At 36.3% G+C, this 24,175-nt stretch overlaps 1 protein-coding gene across 7 annotated transcripts in view; it reads right to left on the bottom strand.

The window, feature by feature from the left end:
- Positions 1–4,977: 4,977 nt before the first annotated feature.
- LOC108134542 overlaps positions 4,978–24,175 on the bottom strand; it is a 313,008-nt gene continuing 293,810 nt past the window's right edge. For 5 of the 7 annotated variants that reach the window (XR_005977798.1, XR_005977800.1, XR_005977802.1 and 2 more), the window contains 2 exons: positions 6,917–7,037; positions 5,095–5,334 (listed from right to left, as the gene is read on the bottom strand). Coding sequence is in view for 2 of the 7 variants with exons in the window: in XM_041710009.1 (XP_041565943.1) it covers positions 5,315–5,334; positions 6,917–7,037 (141 nt within the window). In the remaining 5 variants the exon portion in view is untranslated. Of the gene's footprint in view, positions 5,335–6,916; positions 7,038–24,175 lie in introns of all 7 variants that reach the window. The other 2 variants (XM_041710009.1, XM_041710008.1) reach the window with 1 other exon arrangement.

Raw genomic sequence — 24,175 nt, 5'->3', positions numbered from 1 at the left:
ATGAAGTTAGTGCGGGAGAAATACGACCAAATGGTCGCAAAATAAAAGCACTTGTGGAACTACCACCTCCTCAGACGGTACCTCAGTTAAGACAATTCATAGGATTGGCTTCCTACTTCCGGCAGTTTGTGCCAAAATTTTCAGAGTTATTAAAACCATTATTTCTACTAACTTCTCAAAAATGCAAGGAACTTACATGGAAAGACGAACATGAACAACTTAGACAGAAAATAATAGAAATTTTGACAAGTTCTCCAGTATTGACCATCTTCGATCCCAAACACCCTGTCGAGTTGCATACAGATGCAAGTATGGTTGGTTATGGTGCCATTTTGATGCACCGAATAGATAAAAAGCCTTATGTAATCGAGTATTTTAGTAAATGCACAACTCCAGTCGAGTCCAAATACCATTCTTACGAGTTAGAAACTCTCGCAGTGGTGAACGCCGTTAAACATTTCAGGCATTATTTGCAGGGTCTCGAATTTGTGATTTTTACGGATTGCGATTCATTAAGGGCTAGTCGTTCCAAGACCACATTGACGCCGAGGGTACACCGGTGGTGGGGGTACTTACAGGCTTTTCAGTTTCGCATTGAATATAGGAAAGGGGAGAGAATGGCTCATGCTGATTTTCTGTCTCGGAATCCTCTACCCGTCCAAAAAGACTCCCAATTAGAAAAGGTAGTCGAGAAGCGCATAAATTTAACCGAGGTCTCCGACAACTGGCTACTCGCCGAACAACAGCGCGATCCAGAAGTTTCTGAAATAATCGAAAAGCTACGTAACGACGAATTAGAGGAATATTTACTAAAAACTTATGAGTTGAGAAAAGGTATGCTTCATCGAAAAATCCAACGCAACGGAAGAACACGCTGTCTGCCCGTAATACCCAGAGCTTACAGATGGGCTGTAATAAACCACGTACACGAAGCTGTAATGCACTTGGGTTGGGAGAAGACATTAGATAAAGTTTATGCGCACTATTGGTTTGCCCACATGTCAAAATATGTTAGGCGTTTCGTAGAAAATTGCATTACATGCAAAATATCAAAAGGCTCTAAAGGTAAAGTGCAGGCAGAACTCCATCCGATTCCAAAAATAGATATACCTTGGCATACTCTGCATATCGATATTACAGGGAAATTGAGTGGCAAGAATGACCAAAAAGAGTATGTCATTGTTATTATAGACGCCTTTACTAAGTTCGTATATTTGTATCACACTTTGAGTTTAGATACGGAAAACTGTGTGAGAGCAATGAAATCTGTTGTCTCGTTGTTTGGTTTGCCAATGCGTGTGATTGCCGATCAGGGTAGATCTTTTGCCAGTTCCGGATTCCGCGAGTTTTGCTCTTCCCAGAAAATTAACCTACATTTGATTGCCACCGGCGCCAGCCGATCTAACGGGCAAGTTGAACGCGTAATGAGTACGCTTAAAAGTATGCTTACAGCAGTCGAAACAAGCCAGCGCTCCTGGCAAGATGCGCTATTAGAAGTTCAGTTAGCTATTAATAGTACGATTAACCGTGTCACCAAAGTAAGTCCTTTGGAATTAATGATTGGCAGGGAAGGAAGGCCATTCGGTTTGTTGCCTATTACAGAAGAAGAGGAGGTAATAGATAGGGACAAAATTAGAGCGCAAGCCAAAGAAAACATTGATCGGAACGCCAATTACGATAAAAAGAGATTTGATAAAAACAAAGCAAAGATTGTAAAGCACCAGGTTGGTGACTATGTTTTGATTAAAAATGAAGAGAGAAATCAAACGAAGCTAGATCCTAAATTTAAGGGGCCATTTGAAATTATTGAAGTTTTGGAGGGAGACAGATATAAACTAAAGTCGTTAACTAGTAAACGGCAGTATAAATATGCACACGAACATTTACGGTCTCTACCTGATACGCAAATACTTGCAGAAATAGATGAAGAATTTGATCGTTCGATTGATGAAAATAATTAGCTCCGAATGTCAAATGTGTATACGGCTGCACCACGATTCTGTGTGAATGCGTGGCGGGAGCATATGTATGTGTATACGGCTGCACCACGATTCTGTGTGAATGCGTGGCGGGAGCATATGTATGTGTATACGGCTGCACCATGATCCTATGGGGATGCTTGGCGGGAGCGTATGTGTAAATCCTACGAGGATGCTTGGCAAGAACAATTGTGTGAGACTGCACCACGATTCTGTGTGAATGCGTGGCGGGAGTATATGTGTATACGACTGCACCATGATCCTGTGTGGATACGTGGCGGGAGTCAGGAGGACGAGTTGGTGTCCAATTGGAAATAAAGAGAAATTGTGAAAATGAATATTGTTGAGATATAACAAGAAACGCTGTTATTGGTTGTATGTTTATGAAATAATTGAATGATTTGGATTAGAAGCTAATGTCAATAAATAATTGAAAGGAATACTGCTTGTTGTAAAGCTTAATGGGTCATGACCACGCATACACGAGGACGTGTGCAGGTCAGGAAGGCCGTGTCGCAGTTCTCAGAAATATTTGAATTCGATGAACGCTAAAGTTATTTGGCGCTCCGATTTGGTTGTCGCTTGGCATAAGCCGCTGGTTCCTGGTAAAACATGGATTCTAGGAATTCCTGCTCTACTCGTAGCGCGACGGCATTGCCAGATCTCTTTTAGAGTGGCGTAGTCGTCGAGTGAGGCCCGGTCGCCCAAGAGAGAGAGAGAGAGAACCGGAGAGCAAGAAGTTGCAAGAAGATGAGCTCTGGTATTTGAAGGGTGGGCAGTTTGAATTGGGCTCTTGGCGCGATCGGGACTTACTGCGCAATCGAAATGGCAGACCATGAAAACACTCCTTCTCCGTTATATATTTATCTGGATCACCGACGGAAAACTTTTAATGTGTTGGAATATTTTCGATGCAGGATGTACAAAATATGTAGATATGTGTGTATGTATGTGTCGGAGAATTAAAGTCATCCCCTTGTAAGGGGATTAATTAATTCTGTAATTCTGGCAAATGCAGCGAGTCTTCGATGCCTTTGTTGCTCATAATTCTCTCTTAAGGATCAAGCACGTGTCTATCTCACGTCACGCTACCAACCAGAAAAATAAAAAGAGAGACCAGACCTAGCAACGCATACGAAGCCACACTCGGCATCAGCTCGCAAGCTGAGTCCCCATTCTACCAAAACTAGTATCTAGTATATCTAGTATACCAGCACAACCCATGGTCATACGTGTCGAGATGCTGCACTACATACTCTCCGACATATGTATATTTGTTCCAGCCCAGGAGTGCCGGAAAATTTATTTTGAATGTTACATTTTGTTTTTGATTTGTGGACTGTATGTGGGATAAAATATGCAAAATATTAAAGCCATGAAAATAAAGTTGTCCAATTTGATGGAATACTGGGATAAAATATAGGAATTAATATTCACTGCTCGCTAGGCCTATATTTTGCACACTACACTGCTGATTACATTTTTTTCACTTTTTGAATTTTAATTTTTAATTTATGCCAATTATGGCCAAATTTACGTATGTGTGTATTTTGTGACTTTGAATGCACAGAAAGAATTGAATATTGGAAATGGAGTAAAGAAAAACAACGAAGATATTTTATTTCCAGTCGTTGTCCGATTTAACCGCTTGAATTTTTCAGAATATTTTGCGGAAGCACGAAAATGTAGTGCTGATGCTGGGGTCGTCAACTCGTATAGCAATAGGCTGATCTGGCGGCAGCTGTGAATAATAAAAAAAAAGCACTCGGCGATCGCGGTGGAAACAGAAAAACGAAAGCTTCTTCAAGAACATAAATTTTCATCCTAACGCTACAAGTTTGGAACTTATAAGTTAATGCGCTAGTCACTACGAGTTTGCAAATATTTAATTGTTACATTATACTTAAAACTAATTTTCATAAAAACTAACCTAAGTCGTCTTCTATTTTCACTTTAATTTACGTTATAGTATTTTTAAGGTGTGAGAATAATTTTATCTTGAATTGCGTGGCACTGCTAATATTTTTAAGGCGGTTGGGGAGTTGATTCCATGATCGAATTGCATTAATTTAAAATTGTCTTTCGGATGTCAGTGATCTAGGTTTTATGCAAGTAAGATTGTTTGCTCTTCTAGAGGATTTAAACTGAAGTTTTTCGAAAAGATACGAAGGTTCTTTTTGGAAAATTAAGATTCGCATCTTTATCCATTCATTTAGTGAGATATCGAGTATGTTCTGCGAAAATTCGGATACGTGAAACTATGTGGTAGGTTGAATATATACCTGGCTATGCAAATAAATAGAACATTAATTTTGTTTTTACTGATAGTGTCACAGTTTGAAAAAACTTCTACTCAATAAATTAGCGCTGGAACAATGCAGGTGTTAGCTATTAGTAAACGTATATGGTAACGTATTGATAATAAAGTTTATTACTATTTAAAAAGATTCCACAAGTCAATAACATATTAAATCTTAATGGTGTCAAATTGACCCTAAAATAAACCCAAGCATTTGACATAAAGGGCATATTGAAACGCACAAGCGCATATTGAATAATGTTGAAAATATCAATCGTTCACTACAATAGGTGTCGATTTGATGACCATGTCTTTTTAAAGATGTCTTTTAAAGATGGAAAAAAATAGTAGCTTTTAATGATGTTAAAATTCCAATGAAATTAATTATATAAACCCTCTTTAAGCCGAAATTACAACACACTTTAGATTGTTTCGAGCCGGAGACTTTTTTTAGTGCGGTAATGTATTGAGAATGTTTTCCAGCAAAATGAATTTCGTGATTCCAGTTGCTTGGGCTACATTATTAAAACAGGCGTCAAACATCCGATTTTCGAATGCTTAGCTATACCGCGGAACAAACAATTATAAGTTTGTGTGAAATTTTAGAAATATTATTTTTTTTTTAATAAGTCCCCGCAATTTGTTTTAGTTGCGGTACCGTAACCGAAATAAAAAATTTGTTTACCAAAAACGAAAACGTAATTAAAATAGTTATATTGGTTGTAATAGTAACAGTAACCGAAACCGATATTTTTTTCGATTTTAATCCCTGCTTAATGGCAACTTTATCTTTTTATTCCAGATCAATATACGAAGTGCAAATCCAAGACATTTATTTTAAATATACTGTATACGGTCAACGTGTACTTGATATTCGAAATTCCAAACTGGAGAGCAAATTTACAAAATAGAACGGAAAAGGGAGTAGATAAAAATGTAGTTATATAAGGTATATCATATTTCATCGTCCATCGCTTAAAAAACCCAACCAAACTAATAGGTTGTTAACTGCAGACCAGAGATCCAGAGATTCAACTCAGCTCACTCGGTTGACATCTGAAAAAAATTAAAAAATAATCAATCTCTTGGATAGTATTAAGCTTCTTTCTGAAGTTCAAGAAATGGTCCTTGATGAACTCGTAATCATCTCGAGCAAATCGAGATTATTTTAATTTTAGCTACGTTATAGAGTGCACTAGAATTAACAAACAATTAATTTTTAATTGTGTTTAAAAATATTCATAGTAATTTGTGAACTTGCTTGAAACGAGTTAAAGAGGGCGACTAAAAAATTGAAAATGTTGGTTAAAGTATTTCATTTATACTGTGTTTCGTTCATAGGTTCCTGAGAGAAGGAGTTTAAAACCATAATTTCATTACATTTCTTCTGAAATAAGCGCTAAGAAGCGTTACTGGCTGGGATACATTAAATTTAGCAGATAAGTTTGTGAAAAAGTGGGTAGTTTCCTTCGTTTTTCTGCTACTATCTTTTGCTAAGTGTACCTTTAAAGATTGCAACGACCTGATTTGTTATAATTTGCTCGCTAAGTAAGCTTGCTATTTTGAGGGGATTCCGGAGGAATCAAGGGCAATCAGGTTAAACTGTAAACAACGGACCTTGGCACCCGATCGAAACGGAGACACCGTGAAAAAAAGGTATCGAGCTGGACATTGGACCTTTGCACGGTCAGGGCAACAACATCAAACTGTAAATAGGCGGACTTCAGACCCGCACAAAGAAAACGTATTGTGAACTAACGGTACGGCGGTAGCCTTGAACCCGACCACCTGAGCCGGATTAGAGGGTAACGGTACCATCACAGGCTATAAAAGGCCGGCGCTAACGCAGCTCACGCCGAAGTAGTAGTTCGAGAATCAGAGCGAGTGTGTGTACGTGAGACCAAAAGCAAGTAAATCAAGTGTCAGAGTCAAGATCGCAAAGTCGACATGCTAAAGGCTGAAGCTAAATCGCTGAGATCCAACGGGTACCAGGTCGTGGTTTAATCGAGCTCAAGGAGTCCTTGCGTGGAGTCTGCGATAAAGGTGGCTGGGCGAAGAGTCAGAACCTAGTTCTGACCTTGCCGGTCCCGATAGTGAGGTTCGAATTGACGTAGTATCAGTTTTTGACCCTATATGAGTGTTTAAGGGTTTTAAAAATATAATTTGACACAAATTAGGATCAATTGGCTGAAATCAGGGTCACTTCGGCTCCAAAAATTTGTGGTTTCGATTTTCAAAGCTCGAAATGATATCTTTAGGCTTAGGCGCTTGGTCAGAAATCTAGAAATTTGAGTACAAATCCCACGGCGTTAAACGTGTTTTTTCTATATTTTATTTTGTATAAGAATGAACGATTTCTTAGAATCAAGGCAGAAATATAAAAACAAGGCAAAGAAAACATGTCTATGTTTATTTTAGTTTGACATTTGAAGGTACCTCGGTCAAACTCCCGGTCCGTTGGCACGGATTCGATTCTCGCCGATGACTAAACAAAAATTTAAGTTTTTCAGAAAAGATAGTAATTCAATCACTAAAATTTTGTTTAAAATGACTATGACAAAGCAAAAGAAAGCACAATCAATTTGCAATAATAAACAAACGCGTGTAAAAAATAATATAAAGAATGAATTTTATTTACCAACTTGAATGTTGCGACGCAGAAAAACACACAATTTATTAAATTTATTAAAAATTCCATATCGTATCATCATAGTTCTTAATTCGGTTGACTTCAGCATCACAAAATGGTTCACCTGAAACTAAAGAAAAGCGATATTTTTAAGCATCCTTTTTGGACATAGTTCAGATTTTATTTATGCTCTAACATGGCTGAGGCTACTTACAGGAATTATAGGAATTATAGTTTCAGTCAAAAGTTTGGAATGCAGTTAAAAGACAATTTCGACATTATAAAGTAAAAATATGTACTTTTTATCAGCATCACCTAACAATGTAGGTCTGCAGGTCTGTCTGTCCGATTCTTTCTGGATAAAACTTTTCCAAAAGACATTTTTCTATTGCAGTTAATATATCAGTCAAAATGTTTGTTGCTTTTAAAATGTAATGGTTTAAGATTTAAGAATTAAAATATCATACAGTTGACATAGGAACGGGAGAAAAAATCATCGGGAAAATAGGCTATATTGTTTTTGAAAAGTACGCACAAAAATCGAAATATAGTCGATTTATAGAATATTTTAAATTTGTATTAGCTGCAAAAGCATATAAGCTTGCTGAAGCTTACTGCTTTTCTTTTAAAACAATATATGTATTGTAGTGCCTCGAAGTCAATATGGGCTTTTAGCTTTGGGGATATTCCTTTCGCTAGTGCATGAAAAACCTTTTTAAATAAATGTCTTTTTTTAAAATTTCGTTTCATTATGACATTAAATTATGTAAATTGTAATTTACGTATTTCTAAATTTTAATCTGATTTAAAACATTTTGAACGGAAATTTGACAATTTGTTAGTTCTGAATGACTCTAGGCCAACATTTTTGCTTGATGGGCGGCACACTTGGTGCCGGCAAGTCTTCGCAGTACAATCTCCAAATGTCACAATCGTCAATCGAAAGTTACGTCATTGTTCCTGACCAAAATTACCAATTTACAAAAATTATAAAATATGAGTAACGTAAGACAAGTATACAAATCAGTTATGTTTAATTTGCGATTATCGTGGAGTGCTGATGCATAAGTAAAACCAAGCTTGAGCTAGCTACGCGCGGCCCTTTTAGAATTGAATATATTTGATTACTAAGATTGTTATAATTATTACAAAGAACACGATGGGGCTTATGCAGGCCAAAGTTGGATGTACATCTTGGCAAGTAAATTGCGTGATGTTAATCCTCATTGAAGCCAACATTAAAAGTTAAATTAAATTATATGGAATCAATATAAAAAGATTGTAGAAACAAACAGTACCTGACATAATCTTACAATGCACAAGATGGGGTAAATATTTTAATAGTTGATGCATTTATTTTAGAAGATTTTTTTCACTATACAAATCACACAAAGAAAAGAAAAACAAAAAAAAATATAGAATTTAAGTTGAATTTAAGTTGAATTGAGTTAAATAATATACATTTTTATACAAAGTTACTAAGCGTTCATAAGTAGTGGTAGTTAGTTTTCACACTACACGTAGTATCAGTTTTTTGGGATCAACTTGACCTTAAATTAGTGTTACAGGGTCACTACGTGGTTTTAAAAATATAATTTAACAACAAATAGGATTAATTGGCTGAAACCAGGATCACTTCGACAACAACAATCGCTTGATTTTCGAAGCTTGATACTTGATATCGGGCGCGCCTCCAACTAAACAGCCTAGGGCGTTAGGTGCTTGGCCAGAAATCTGGAAGCATGAGTTCAAATCCCACGGCGGTAAACGGGTTTTTTTTGGTTTTTTTATTACTGTTGTTGTTGTATATAAACGAATAAAGGCAGAAATATAAAAAAATAGCAAGAAAAACATGTCAATGTTTGCTTAAGATTGACATTTGACGGTACCTCTTGTAATGTGACTGGTGTATATACTGCGTTACGATTTAAAGAAGACGCTGTTAATAGTACAAGGCTGCTGTTTCAATTCGTCGCAGACGATATGACAGGATTTCGACTGGTGTACCTTATGTTATTCTCAAACTAATTCTCCTGTAGGCCATTCGTTCCCATTAGCATACTATCTCCAGATTCATGAAACGAGCTATCACTTGTTTCTTTGAATCCCCTAAGGTGACATCATCTTTAAATAGAATTGACCCAATGTATCGCCTATCTGAATCTATCTTTGTAGTTTTTGTGAAATTATTTTCACATATCTCAGATTCGATATCATTTTTATCTTCATCCTCTACTTCCCAAAACCGATCCATATCTTTTAATTCTATGGTGGTTGCTACAATTGTCTTCTGTCCCTTTGATTTTTTACATCCAGAGATAATCCACCCGAAATCGGTTTTTTGGCCGAGGAGGCCATTTATTTTGACCACTCCACTCTGTAGAATGTCAGTATATAGATCTGCTCCAATAATTAGATCTACACGCCCCGGCTTATTAAAGTCGGGGTCGGCCAAATTATATTTTTCCCATTTCGTTTTGTCAACATTAACTTTGTGGGCTGGGAGAGCCCTCATAAGTTTTGGGAGTACTAATGCTTCAACTTTTAAAATTTTTTGGGAAGCATTACATTTAATTGAAAGATGAATTTTGTGCTTCGATATGCACTTTCCTGTGGAGGATACTCCACTGATCTCTGTTTGAGATCGAATTTTTTGTAATTTTAGAATCTGCACACATTCTTCAGAAATTATGGTGCTTTGAGAACCACTGTCATTCAAAGCTCTGAAATTTTCAAACCCTCCATTCGAGCATTTTATTTGAACGTGTGCTGTAGCAAGCAACGCCTGTTTGGATGTCCTGCAAGTGTTAACCTTTTCTAATTTTTGGTTAACGTTATAATTTATAATTTATTTATATGTAGCATGCTGTGGTGATTTTTCTTGCAAATAGAACATGAAATGTCGCTTTAACATTTTTTATCAAATGAGTGTTTCAGACATTTGAAACACAAATGGGCATTTTTTACTTTTCCCATCCTTTCTGATGGACTTAAAGCCTTAAATTTCTGACACTGGAATATAAAATGTCCCGAAATTTTACATATGGAACAATTATTAGTAGCTAATTCTTTTATATTGCTACTATAAATTTTTTTTACAGGCTTTTCATCCTGAACTGAGCTTATCGAACTTAGCCGTTGCTCTAAAAATTCAATGACGTCCGATAACGCTTGAATCTCTTTAGTTTTTTTAACATGGCTCTCATATAGTTGAAGAGCTTCTTTGTTAAACTTCCTAATTATTATGTGTGCAAACATAATATCCACTTCATCAGAAAGTTGTGCCTTCAATTTTATCATACGTATTGACTCGTTAGTCGTGTCAATAAATATTTTTAGTTGCGTAACTGAATCAACATTTACGATTTGAAGATCCAGAAGGCGGTTTAATTGATCGGAAAAAATTTTCCTTTTGAAACATTGTCTAGCTTAATGTCTTCAAAAGTTTCTTTTAAGTATTCCCGTACCTGTACTATTGCCCTATCTAATTTATTGACAACTTTAGAACTACTGGCCTCTAAGTCAACTTCGTCAGCTTTGTTTAAAACCCTATTTATCCTATCTTTTATATTTGAGAGATCTAACATCATTTTCTCATAATGGTTCTTCTTGAAGTAGTCATGATCGACTACTCCAATTTGAACCAAAACCGAATGATTTTGAACACATTCGGACCTTAATTCCTCATACTGTTTCAAATATTCAAATGATAGACTAGGTAGCTCTTTAAGGGTATGAATTAGTTTTGTAATTTCTACTTGCCTTTTTATTAAGGCAATAGTTTCAGCGGACAACATGGTTTTGGCTTTAGTTTTGTATATGTATATATATAAAAATAAATTGCTGTTCGTTAGTTTTGCTAAAACTCAAGAGCGTTTGAACGGATTTATCTTTTCTTAATATTAAAATGCTCGTAACTTATTAAATTTTAAGATTAACTTAGCTAGTGTCTTTGTTGTCGTCACTGCCGTTGTCGCCGTTGATGCTGTTGTTGCTGATGCGCTTGTTGTTGCGGCTGTTGTTGCTGATGGTCGTTGTTGCTGCTGCCGTCCGTTGTCCTTGTCTCTGTTGCCGCTCCTGTTGTTGATCCTGCTGGCCTTCCTTCAGTTGTCGTCTCTTTGAGGGTCTTCGTTGTTGTTATACCCTTGCAGAGGGTATTATAAATTCAGTCAGAAGTTTGCAACGCAGTGAAGGAGACGTTTCCGACCCTATAAAGTATATATATTCTTGATCAGCATCACTAGTAGAGTCGATCTAGCCATGTCAGTCTGTCCGTCCGTCTGTCCGTCTGTCCGTCCGTCTGTCCGTCTGTCAGTCTGTCCGTCTGTCCGTCCGTTTATATGCAAACTAGTCTCTCAGTTTTAAAGCTATCTGCATGAAACTTTCCCAAAAGTTGTCTTTCTATTGCAGGTAGTATATAAGTCGGAACGAGCCGGATCGGACGACTATAGCATATAGCTCCCATAGGAACAATCGGAAAAATAATTGAAAAAAAATTATAACTTTGCTGTTTTTTAATTTTTTGTTTAGTTCTTCGACATATAGCAATGGTTAAATAATTCAGAATTATGGTTTAAATTACATCAAAATCGGACGACTATAGCATATAGCTCCCATAGGAACAATCGGAAAAATAATTGAAAAAAAATTATAACTTTGTTGTTTTTTAATTTTTTGTTTAGTTCTTCGACATATAGCAATGGTTAAATAATTCAGAATTATGGTTTAAATTTCATCAAAATCGGACGACTATAGCATATAGCTCCCATAGGAACAATCGGAAAAACAATTGAAAAAAAATATAACTTTGCTGTTTTTTAATTTTTTGTTTTGTCCTTCGACATAAAGCAATGGTTAAATATTTCAGAATTATGGTTAAAATTTCATCAAAATCGGACGACTATAGCATATAGCTCCCATAGGAACAATAGCAAAAATAATTGAAAAAAATTATAACTTTGCTGTTTTTTAATTTTTTTTTTAGTTCTTCGACATATAGCTATGGTTAAATATTTCAGAATTATGGTTTAAATTTCATCAAAATCGGACGACTATAGCATATAGCTCCCATAGGAACAATCGGAAAAACAATTGAAAAAAATTATAACTTTGCTGTTTTTTAATTTTTTGTTTTGTCCTTCGACATAAAGCAATGGTTAAATATTTCAGAATTATGATTAAAATTTCATCAAAATCGGACGACTATAGCATATAACTCCCATAGGAACAATCGGAAAAATAATTGAAAAAAATTATTACTTTGCTGTTTTTTAATTTTTTTTTTAGTTCTTCGACATATAGCAATGGTTAAATATTTCAGAATTATGGTAAAAATTTCATCAAAATCGGACGACTATATCATATAGCTCCCATACAAATAATAAAAATATATAAAAGAACAATCAAATAATTAAACTGCAAATCGTCATAGCTTCAATGTTTTTAAACATATACGCAAGTAAATCATAATTTTAATGTTTTCAAAAATATTTAATTCTTGCGATAGTTGCAAGGGTATATGAACTTCGGCTTGCCGAAGTTTGCTTTCTTTCTTGTTTTTAAAGATGATTTAAGTTTTTTTATTTATTTTTGAACAGTTAATATTGGGTTTTTTTTTTTTAATATTTGTTTTTTGTCACTGATAGTTTAAATATATATACTTTTTTTTTGCACTTTTTCGATGTGTGGCCTCGAATACGCCTGATTTTAATCACTTTTTTTTTGTTGTTGTAAGGCCACGAAAACGCCTCAAAATAAAATTGTTCGATGACAATTTATTATATATATTTTTTTTAATTTAACTTGTCGATTTCTCGACCACAATTTCACAAAAATTTTTTTATTTTTTTATTATTTTTGAAAATTGCTTTAAACAATAAGGACTCTTATTTGTCCTTTTGCTTTTAAATTTATACTCTGTTTCTTACCATAAAGGGGAAAACAAGAGTCAATTAAGGTGCTGGCTTTCCTCTAAGTCTCTTACCACTGGTGGGGGAAAACTGTAGAGTTGCTCGGAGGACCACAATGTTAAGGATAGTAAATAAATACAACCTTTTTGTTTGAGTTCTGTATTGAAACTGTTTCATTTTATTTAAAACTTCTTGACAAGAAACTTATGTGAAAATCTTATTCTAATCTTAGCTATGGTCTACGCAGAGACCTAATCTTTTAGTCTGGGCGGGGGAATTATTTATTTTGCCTTGATCGAATTACACAGTTCTGCATGATATGTGCAGAGCTCATTAAATCTTAGACATAATATTTATCAGTGTTCGTCTGAACATTCTGGCAAGGGCCGGCAAACTGTGGTGTATGTGTTGTAATTACATAATTGATTCAATTGCAATATAAAATTAGTGGACTGTATTTATTCGATATATTTTATTTTGCATTATAAATTTAACACCTTGCACGGCTTGAAATGACTTATGTTTTAGGATTACAAAATTTGAATCTTTAATTTATTTATTTTTAATCAAAACATTCTTGAACATAATTTATTTATAAAATAAATTGATTAAATATTAATTATACCGTTTGGTATGGCAATGGCTTGTAATTGCCTTCGTACATTTATTTTTCTTATAAAATATACAGTTAATACAAGTATTATAATAATTGCCAAAATTAAAGAAGCATGTCCAGTTACATGATGGAAGTCTAATTCTTTTAATTCTAACTTGTGAGTCTTTAAATATTGTATTTCTTGTGTTAATCGATTTATTTCACCAGTATGACTTATTAAGGGCAATTAGAGCTGGTTCCAAACTATCTTCGGTACATAATTAACCTCTCCAATATAAGACACAGAAAATGTTCCCTGATCTTCTAGCTGAATACTGTGTTGGGCAACTAATATTTTGTCATCAGTTCGAGCAGTACAATCTGGCCTTAGCGTTAATATTCCTTGCTCAGGTAAATTGACTATTTCTATTTTCGAGTTGCTGGCCTGAATTCTAGCCTTAGAATGGTTCTGAACCTTAAAAAGCCAACTGCTCTTCCTTTCTAACTCGACCCAATATGATTTACTCTCAATCACTGATTTATATTTGCAATCTGATTGCTTATTTGGTTTGAGAGGCTTAAGCTCACAACTATTATCGTTAGCACTACTCCAAGGCCAACTTCCTTCACAAACCCTTTTATTAGATTGCCATCTTTGACACTTATTAATGGTTGGTTCTGTCATGAGGTGATAAGCATCTATTTCAAAATTGTAAACTAAGTACTGGGAATCGACTTGTACTGTAATCATACGTTCATCTAGCCTAACTGGTACTGAGATAATTTTATAAAGCACCGAAGCATGTCTTCCAAACAAAGGTATTTTTGCATTGATAATTAACTTTTTATCTACAAATAACCCCCTAGCCGTGAGTAAAGTATAAACCTCTTTTAATTCTGTACCTGTTCTTTTTCCTGGCAGAACTAAATTCTCTGACAAACTGTCTTTTATTTGGGAAATCTCACTTTTCAACTGACTAGGTTTCAATATATTGGTATTAAGTCGACCATGATTGATGTCAATTAACAGGCTTATGACTCCGGATTGAATCTTTTTTTGGCATTCATCTATAATGTTACTTAATTGTTTTGTTATCATGAAGAAGTTGATGGACTCCTTGTACACATAATAAGATTCCTGTAATACCGCCGTCACGTTCTCAATTCTTTTATTCATTCCTTTAAAGTTTAAATTAACTTCTTCAGTAGTTCTTTTCAAAATATTAGTCTTAGAATCAACTAAGGAAGTTTGTTTCCTACTTAACTCATTAAGATTACGTTGATTGCTTAATAAGTTTTTCATATTGTCCTCCATTTGTATCCTGTCGTCTTCATCCATTATCCCAAATAAAATGTGATAAAGCGATCCCATAAATCCAAACAGAACTCGTTTATTTCTTGATTTCCCCTAAGCCATAAAAAGTTTATTATTTTCTTCTAAGTCTGAGATCTGCCTTTCTGTGTTATTGAGAACTAAAAGACACTGATCCCCAAAACTAAGAAGCCTTTCGCAAATTACTCTCATTTTTGGGATTAAATCTTTACCTTTTTTAATCATCTCGAAATAAGCGTCCATATTATAAAATATAATTAAATTCCAAGAGGAGGCTACAATCTCTACGTCACCCATTGGATCTAGATATATAGCCGAAGTTTTGTTTATTTTCTCAATTGTATATTTTGGCTGATCAACTTTAGCTGAAGCGTAAGAGAATTGACACAATATACATAATAACAAAGCCATTATAAAAGAAAGTTTCGATATTGTTGATGTACCTCTTGTTCGACTTTTAGGTTTTGTTTCTTCAGGGTCAGATTCAGCTTTGTCCACAGACTTAATTCCTTCTAAAGGACAAATTTTAGTGATTGGTCTAGTTACAAATCCATCTTTTATTTTTATTTCTACCACTCTGACCTTTTCATCTTTGCCCTTGTGGATCCTTTCTACTTTGCCTATTGGCCATCTGGCTGGATGGGTATTCTCATCTTTTAATAACACAATTTGTCCCTCTTCTATATTAGGACTGTCTCTCTTCCACTTGTGCAGAGTATGTAAATACTCCTCTTTCCACTTAACCCAGAAATCTCTTTTAATTTTCTGGATTAGTTTCCACCTGTCTAAATTCCCAATTCTCTCATTTTCAATTGGTTCAACTATTTCTAGCTGTGGTCTACCAATCAAGAAATGTTCTGGTGTTAGGACTTCATCTTGATCAATTTTATTTTCATAGGTATACAATGGTCTTGAATTTAAGCATGCTTCTATCTGACATAAAAGTGTTGACATTTCTTCGTATGTCAGACTATTTTCCCCGATTACCCGTTTCAGATGGTATTTCATGGATTTAACTCCAGCTTCCCAAATACCTCCGAAGTGAGGTCCTGCCGGGGGGATAAAATGCCAATCAATTCCATCATTTTCGAGCTGCGCGGCAATCATTGTATTGATTGCTTTAACTAAATCTTGATCTAATTTTCTTGAGGCTCCTACGAAATTAGTTCCGTTATCCGAATAAATAATTTTACATTTATCAGCAATATCTACCAGAACTCTGGTAGCTAAATATGGTGCGGATGCAGTACCATATGTGACTGTTGTCAATTTATAATTTTTTATTTTTTCATCTGGAGAGTTTCTCCATAAAATGTACTGGTATTGCTGATCCTCATAATCAATTTTTATTTGACGATACAGTTTTTCAACATCCGCGGATACCACATATTCCCATTTTCTCCATTTAACGATAATGTCAAAAATATCCTTTTGAACTCGTGGACCAACCCACATTATATCGTTCAAACTTTTGTTATTAGTAGTTTTTGCAGAAGCGTCAAAAACTACTATTAATTTGGTCGTCAAGCTCGAATCTCTGATCACGGCTTGGTGCGGTAAGAAATACTTACCTTCATTCTGCACTTCGACCATATGTCCTAAATTCATATATTCATTAATGAAATTAGTGTAGTCTGCCCTTAGTTTCTCGTTTCTTTTTAATTTTTTCTCCAGATTCATGAAACGAGCTATCGCTTGTTTCTTTGAATCCCCTAAGGTGACATCATCTTTAAATAGAATTGACCCAATGTATCGCCTATCTGAATCTATCTTTGTAGTTTTTGTGAAATTATTTTCACATATCTCAGATTCGATATCATTTTTATCTTCATCCTCTACTTCCCAATACCGATCCATATCTTTTAATTCTATGGTGGTTGCTACAATTGTCTTCTGTCCCTTTGATTTTTTACATCCAGAGATAATCCACCCGAAATCGGTTTTTTGGCCGAGGAGGCCTTTTATTTTGACCACTCCACTCTGTAGAATGTCAGTATATAGATCTGCTCCAATAATTAGATCTACACGCCCCGGCTTATTAAAGTCGGGGTCGGCCAAATTATATTTTTCCCATTTCGTTTTGTCAACATTAACTTTGTGGGCTGGGAGAGCCCTCATAAGTTTTGGGAGTACTAATGCTTCAACTTTTAAAATTTTTTGGGAAGCATTACATTTAATTGAAAGATGAATTTTGTGCTTCGAGATCCACTTTCCTGTGGAGGATACTCCACTGATCTCTGTTTGAGATCGAATTTTTTGTAATTTTAGAATCTGCACAGATTCTTCAGAAATTATGGTGCTTTGAGAACCACTGTCATTCAAAGCTCTGAAATTTTCAAACCCTCCATTCGAGCATTTTATTTGAACGCGTGCTGTAGCAAGCAACGCCTGTTTGGATGTCCTGCAAGTGTTAACCTTTTCTAATTTTTGGTTAACGTTATAATTTATATGTAGCATGCTGTGGTGATTTTTCTTGCAAATAGAACATGAAATGTCGCTTTGATATTTTTTATTAAATGAGTGTTTCAGACATTTGAAACACAAATGGGCATTTTTTACTTTTTCCATCCTTTCTGATGGACTTAAAGCCTTAAATTTCTGACACTGGAATATAAAATGTCCCGAAATTTTACATATGGGACAATTATTAGTAGCTTATTCTTTTATATTGCTACTATAAATTTTTTTTACAGGCTTTTCATCCTGAACTGAGCTTATCGAACTTAGCCGTTGCTCTAAAAATTCAATGACGTCCGATAACGCTTGAATCTCTTTAGTTTTTTTAACATGGCTCTCATATAGTTGAAGAGCTTCTTTGTTAAACTTCCTAATTATTATGTGTGCAAACATAATATCCACTTCATCAGAAAGTTGTGCATTCAATTTTATCATATGTATTGACTCGTTAGTCGTGTCAATAAATATTTTTAGTTGCCTAACTGAATCAACATTTACGATTTGAAGATCCAGAAGGCGGTTTAATTGATCGGAAAAAATTTTCCTTTTATTTTCGTTAATAACTCCCAAGCGGCCTCATAATTCTCCCCAGATCCCAACAATAAGTGAGAAACCACATTTCTGGCTTCTCCCTTAAGTGAGATCTTAAGGTAACTGAACTTAAAAGAAGGACTTAGATCCTCTGTTAAATGAATGAGTTCATTAAACAACTCATAAAACAGGTCCCAGTCTTTGGAATCTCCATAGAACGTGGGTACCTGAATTTTAGGTAACGTTGGCAAATCATCAATTTTATGATTTCCAACGTTAACCTTTCCGGGCACAATTTGTTCGATTTTTTTTTTTTCATTGTGTTGGTTATTGACGAGATGTCGAACTCTAACTCGTTCAACTCCTCGTCATAACCCCTATCAGTGACATCTACTTGGTCGACTTGTTTAAGACCTACTATTTTTGTCCAATAAAATTCTAATTTCTGGACTCTAATCTCAAAAGTTGAAACATTGTCTAGCTTAATGTCTTCAAAAGTTTCTTTTAAGTATTCCCGTACCTGTACTATTGCCTTATTTAATTTATTGACAACTTTAGAACTACTGGCCTCTAAGTCAACTTCGTCAGCTTTGTTTAAAACCCTATTTATCCTATCCTTTATATTTGAGAGATCTAACATCATTTTCTCATAATGGTTCTTCTTGAAGTAGTCATGATCGACTACTCCAATTTGAACCAAAACCGAATGATTTTGAACACATTCGGACCTTAATTCCTCATACTGTTTCAAATATTCAAATGATAGACTAGGTAGCTCTTTAAGGGTATGAATTAGTTTTGTAATTTCTACTTGCCTTTTTATTAAGGCAATAGTTTCAGCGGACAACATGGTTTTGGCTTTAGTTTTGTATATGTATATATATAAAAATAAATTGCTGTTCGTTAGTTTTGCTAAACCTCAAGAGCGTCTGAAAGGATTTATCTTATTAAATTTTAAGATTAACTTAGCTGGTGTCTTTGTTGTCGTCACTGCCGTTGTCGCCGTTGTAGTTGTTTTAGCTGATGCTGTTGTTGCTGATGCGCTTGTTGTTGCGGCTGTTGTTGCTGATGGTCGTTGTTGCTGCTGCTGCCGTTGTCCTTGTCTCTGTTGCCGCTCCTGTTGTTGATCCTGCTGGCCTTCCTTCAGTTGTCGTCTCTTTGAGGGTCTTCGTTGTTGTTTTTAAAGATGATTTAAGTTTTTTTTATTTATTTTTGAACAGTTAATATTGGGTTTTTTTTTAATATTTGTTTTTTGTCACTGATAGTTTAAATATATATATATATATATATATATATATATATATATATATACTTTTTTTTTTGCACTTTTTCGATGTGTGGCCTCGAATACGCCTGATTTTAATTAATCACTTTTTTTTTTTGTTGTTGTAAGGCCACGAAAACGCCTCAAAATAAAATTGTTCGATGACAATTTATTATATATATTTTTTTTAATTTAACTTGTCGATTTCTCGACCACAATTTCACAAAAATTTTTTTAATTTTTTTATTATTTTTGAAAATTGCTTTAAACAATAAGGACTCTTATTTGTCCTTTTGCTTTTAAATTTATACTCTGTTTCTTACCATAAAGGGGAAAACAAGAGTCAATTAAGGTGCTGGCTTTCCTCTAAGTCTCTTACCACTGGTGGGGGAAAACTGTAGAGTTGCTCGTAGGACCACAATGTTAAGGATAGTAAATAAATACAACCTTTTTGTTTGAGTTCTGTATTGAAACTGTTTCATTTTATTTAAAACTTCTTGACAAGAAACTTATGTGAAAATCTTATTCTAATCTTAGCTATGGTCTACGCAGAGACCTTGTTACGGGAGCGGGGTAAGAAATAAAACCAGAAAGAAATAGATACCGTAACCAGAGACAGAAGACACTGTGAACTACAGGTGGCGAAACACCGAAGTTGGTCAATACAGTAACCAGCAACGAATTGGTCAGAGTAAGCAATTCATACGAAAATACAACTGACAATAGGTGTATGCAGCAATTAATATGAAACCTAGCAGAACCCAGAAGTGGGACAGTAAGCCCGAAAAAGGGGAAATTCTGTACTTAAGTGGGAACACTTAGATGACCCGGAAGCAAAACCACCGGTATAAAAGAGCCCCACCTCAGGTTCAAAGGAGAGTAAAAAAGATCATTGCGAATCGAGCAGTCGGAGTCCAAGATAAGTGCGAATCAGACAAGAAACGACCGCGGAACCGCGTTAGGTCCACTACTGGCAAAAACAGTAATCGCGGAGGACCTATCCGAGTGATCGAATTTAGAACCCGATAGAAATATAACTTATATATCATGGGATCTACAACCTCGAAAGCATCCGACAACACGGCAAACGTGGTGAACAACGTTGAAATTGTAGACCACAAGGAGGACATAACCAAAGTCTACAATGTTTTGTGCCTCATTACTGGACTCTTGATCTTTATGTTGATTCTGAGCTTCCTCCGGATGTACAAGCGATCTGTACAGAGACGTCGGGACCACGGACACGAGCTGGAGAAAATCATGGCTGTCGCCGCCAATTGGCCAGAAAGGAGCCAGCACTAATATATCAGCCCGTGCAAAGATAAAAAACCACATCATTATTATTATTATTTCAATTTTCGACAAAACAATAAACAATACCCATTCATAATAAACCAGCAATTAAATACAAGCAAAAGACCAAAGTTCTGATTTGTAATTGGAACCAACAGAAGAAACCTCAGCTAGAAGTGTTACCGTCAACCGTCGCGAGTGCCGTTTTTCACTCTTCTCTTACTCGCAATTCGTAGCGCCGTAAAGCGAATAACTTTTTTTTCTGTTTGTGAAATAAGACCAACATCGCGCAATTGCCCAAGAAATGACAATTAACATAATTTTTTTTTATATATAAATTAATCCAACACCTTATTAATAATGCTAAGAGAATTTGCACTAATATAAATATATTTATGCATATGTGTATAATTAATTTTCCAAACCCACAATGAGAGCTCTCCTCGATGGAAATAAAAAGGGGTAAGTGAGTTGTGTTTGACTTACTGTCAAGCAAACTTTTTATATATATATATTTACACATATGCGTATATACCTAGATCTTTGTGCAATTTAAACATTTAGATATACATATATATAGTCTTCATACATAAGATTTAACGTCCTGTAAGATTCATATTATCATTTTTATAAATTAGCCCAAAATATTATTCTTAAATATATATATTCATGCTTAATGTTTCTTTTTTATACGTTAATACAAATATTACATACACTATATACCGAATATTTCTCAATTTAATTAATTTGGCACCCCAATTTACTCTTATATTTGTCAATTAAATGTGCACCTTTTTAAATAAAAATCTTTTTAATAAATTGTAATATGAAGCAGAACTCAATAATGTCTTGGTAAACGTTTATAAAAGGGGGAGCTGGCGCAAATGGAAAAACTCGGGTTAAGAAAAATGACATAACTTTCGACTGACAACATTGACACTAGGGGATCGCATTGCAGTGGCCGGCGGCGATCCATCGGCATACGGGACGTATGAAGGGGCAGGGTAAAACAGCCACACGCTGCCGATCGAAATTCGGTCAAGCGCTCGAACTAGCTACTTGAGAGGAAACAGGGAGGCAATTTCTTTCGTCTGTCTGAAATAAAGCTCTAGTCGTCTGTCTGTGAGCGAGTCTACCTGTTTCCGACGACTGGGAGGGAGGGGGTTTCGGACAGTTCCTTCTACAGGGAATCAGCACTCCGGTGGAGGCTGTAGTCCTGGGAAGAGGTCAGAAGGACATGAATGGAACTGGTGTCTCCGGTGGAGACCAGTTAAATCCTATCATAAAATTCACTTATTTAGGGACATTTTTAATAACTTCTTGGGGGCTTAATTTCGGACGGTTTCTTGACCCATAAGCAACTTCCAATGCCAGCGAACCCGATTTAAAAATTTCTGTATTCTCTTCATAATACAATTGTCAAATAAAACTGCTGTTGTATGCAAAAACAATCAAGCAGCGTAAAAAAGTGAACGAAAACACATTTGTCCAGCTTTTTTGAGTCGCGTCTTGGCTCAAGTGTCTTTGTCGTCGTCATTCAAGTTGGTAATTTGAAGATTTGCCTCAATTATTTTTAATTTTTATATTTTTCTGATTTAACAAAAAAAAAGTGTGGCAGGCGTGTGCCACTATCAAGGTTGGTTATTCTTTATTTATTATTTAATTACTTCGGCACAAGCCAAAACCTTGAAATAAGAAGATAGGTCAGTAAATGGCAGGGAAGAGGAAAATGGTAACGTTGACAATACCGCCTACTAGGACTGCAAGGGCTTCAACCTTAGCCGCAAGACAGGCCTGGAGAGCCAGACAAACCGTGACAACTAGCGATCAACAGGCACAGGAAGAGTCGGTCAGCTTTGGCAGCAAGCTAGATAATTTAGGAAGCCTGGCAGATTACCACAGTTCCACCATGGAGGAGTCGACAGGAGCTGTAGGGGGTGAAAACTACTACTTAGGACCGCCACAAGGAAGGTCCAGCGTGCTACCTAATACAGAAGCACGGTCACGTCAGTCGGAGTCAGAAAGCAGGCTGGAGCGAATGATGTCTGCGTTGATCATGCAAGGCAACGAGTTAAGGGCTACAGTCGCAACCCAGATTACGGAATTAAACGCCCAGATAATTAATCTGCAAACAAAAGTGACAGAAATGAGTGAATCACAATCAGGTAATTCACAAACAACCGGAGACACGCCTGCACAAAGCAGCACTTCTCGGCCGGCACCGTCGAGCCGCGGTGAGCGTCAACTTAACACCGAAACAGGAGTTTCGGGGTCAGCAGCGCCGCCAGAACTTAATTCCATGGACCAACATAATCAGAATGACTCTGGCAGACGAAACTGCAACAGTGCATGGGAGATATCGGGAGCTGAGCACCGACCAACAGAGAACCAGAACGTTAGATTGGACAAGTGGAATCTTAAATTTGATGGGACCAGCCGAGGGATGTCAATAGAAAGTTTCCTCTTCCGAGTAGATCGCATGAAAGCACTGTATGGGTATACAGATGAACAGGTATTCCGAGAATTTCACTGTTTACTCACTGGCTCCGCCAGCAAATGGTATTGGCAAATGCTTGAAGACAAAGCGGACGACCATTATTTTGGGTACCACTCGTTAACCCGAGCGATGACCAGAGCCTTTTCGACATCGGAGAACAACTATGTCACCATAAAAGAGTTAATGGAATGACGGCAGGGATATAACGAGAGTTTGGAGGATTATATTTCTGCGATGCACAATCTGCAGTTTAAACTAAGAAATAAGATTCCAGAATCCAACCTGGTGGAGATATTGAAGGAGAACCTTAATTCTCAGATGGGAGCCTTTTTGTTGGCGTCAAGCATATCGACATTAGCCGAGTTTAAGAGGGAAGGAATACGGGTCGAAAAATGGTTGAAGGACAAGAGGTCGCGCCCGCGGCACGTTAACGAAATCATAAATGAATCGGAAGAAGGATATGAAGCCGATGACTACCAGGTGGAGGCTTTTCAGAACAACCGGCCACCGAAGGGAGCTGGAATGGTAAAGCCAGCAAGAGGAAATCCATTTCGTCAAAACTTGGACAAGAAAACCTTGGAGTCAATGGGAACGGAACCCGGAGGGGAATGCACGTCCCCGTTTCATACATACCTTTGCTACACGTGCAATAAGCCGGCGGACTTTTATCGCCACCGTAAAAGTGTAGACGGAACAGGATGCCAAGCCCGGTTCCATGCAACGCAGTGTCATTATTGTGGTAAAAACAACTCTTATCACTCTACTCACTCTTCTTTTTTACGGAAAAGTCTGATCGGAGAGCCGGGGAAGACCGGTCAGAAAAACGACACCCCGAGACAATAAAAGAGGCGACCTCAAGCCCCGCACAGATATCGTCTCATAAGACATGGTATCAGCGTAAGGCAGAGTACGAGGAGGCTCGCGCCCGTATCTTTAATACGGCACAAGAGGAAGAAGACGAAAGGAGTAACCGGAACAATAAGAAACTTCGACACCTGCACCAGACCCTGGAGACTGCACGGGAACTTAAAAGAAAATTAGTTGCGTCTATCATCAGCCTGAAAAATGACAACCGTCTTTTTGCCAAGACAAAAGTAGACGGCGAAGAAATTGTAGCCTTATTGGATACAGGGGCAAGTGCCAACTGCATTGGCAAAGGAGCGGAGCTGTTTTTACAACGGAGGCAGCATAAGATGCAAAGATTAACCAGACAAAACGTACAAACGGCCAGTGGGGGGAAAACTCAAGTTACAGGCATGATCACTCTGCCGGTAGAATGGGAAGGCGAAACAAAAGAATTGGAATTTTTAATAGTGCCCGCCCTACAACAACACTTTTATTTCGGAATAGAATTTTGGGAGGAATTTAAGTCGCCTTTGCCGGGGAAAC

This window comes from Drosophila elegans, unplaced genomic scaffold (assembly GCF_018152505.1).
Source record: "Drosophila elegans isolate 14027-0461.03 unplaced genomic scaffold, ASM1815250v1 contig_684, whole genome shotgun sequence".
In the NCBI taxonomy this organism is placed as follows: Eukaryota; Metazoa; Arthropoda; class Insecta; order Diptera; family Drosophilidae; genus Drosophila; species Drosophila elegans.
Note: the sequence above shows the minus strand (reverse complement) of the source record. Positions and strands in the feature narration are given on the sequence as shown.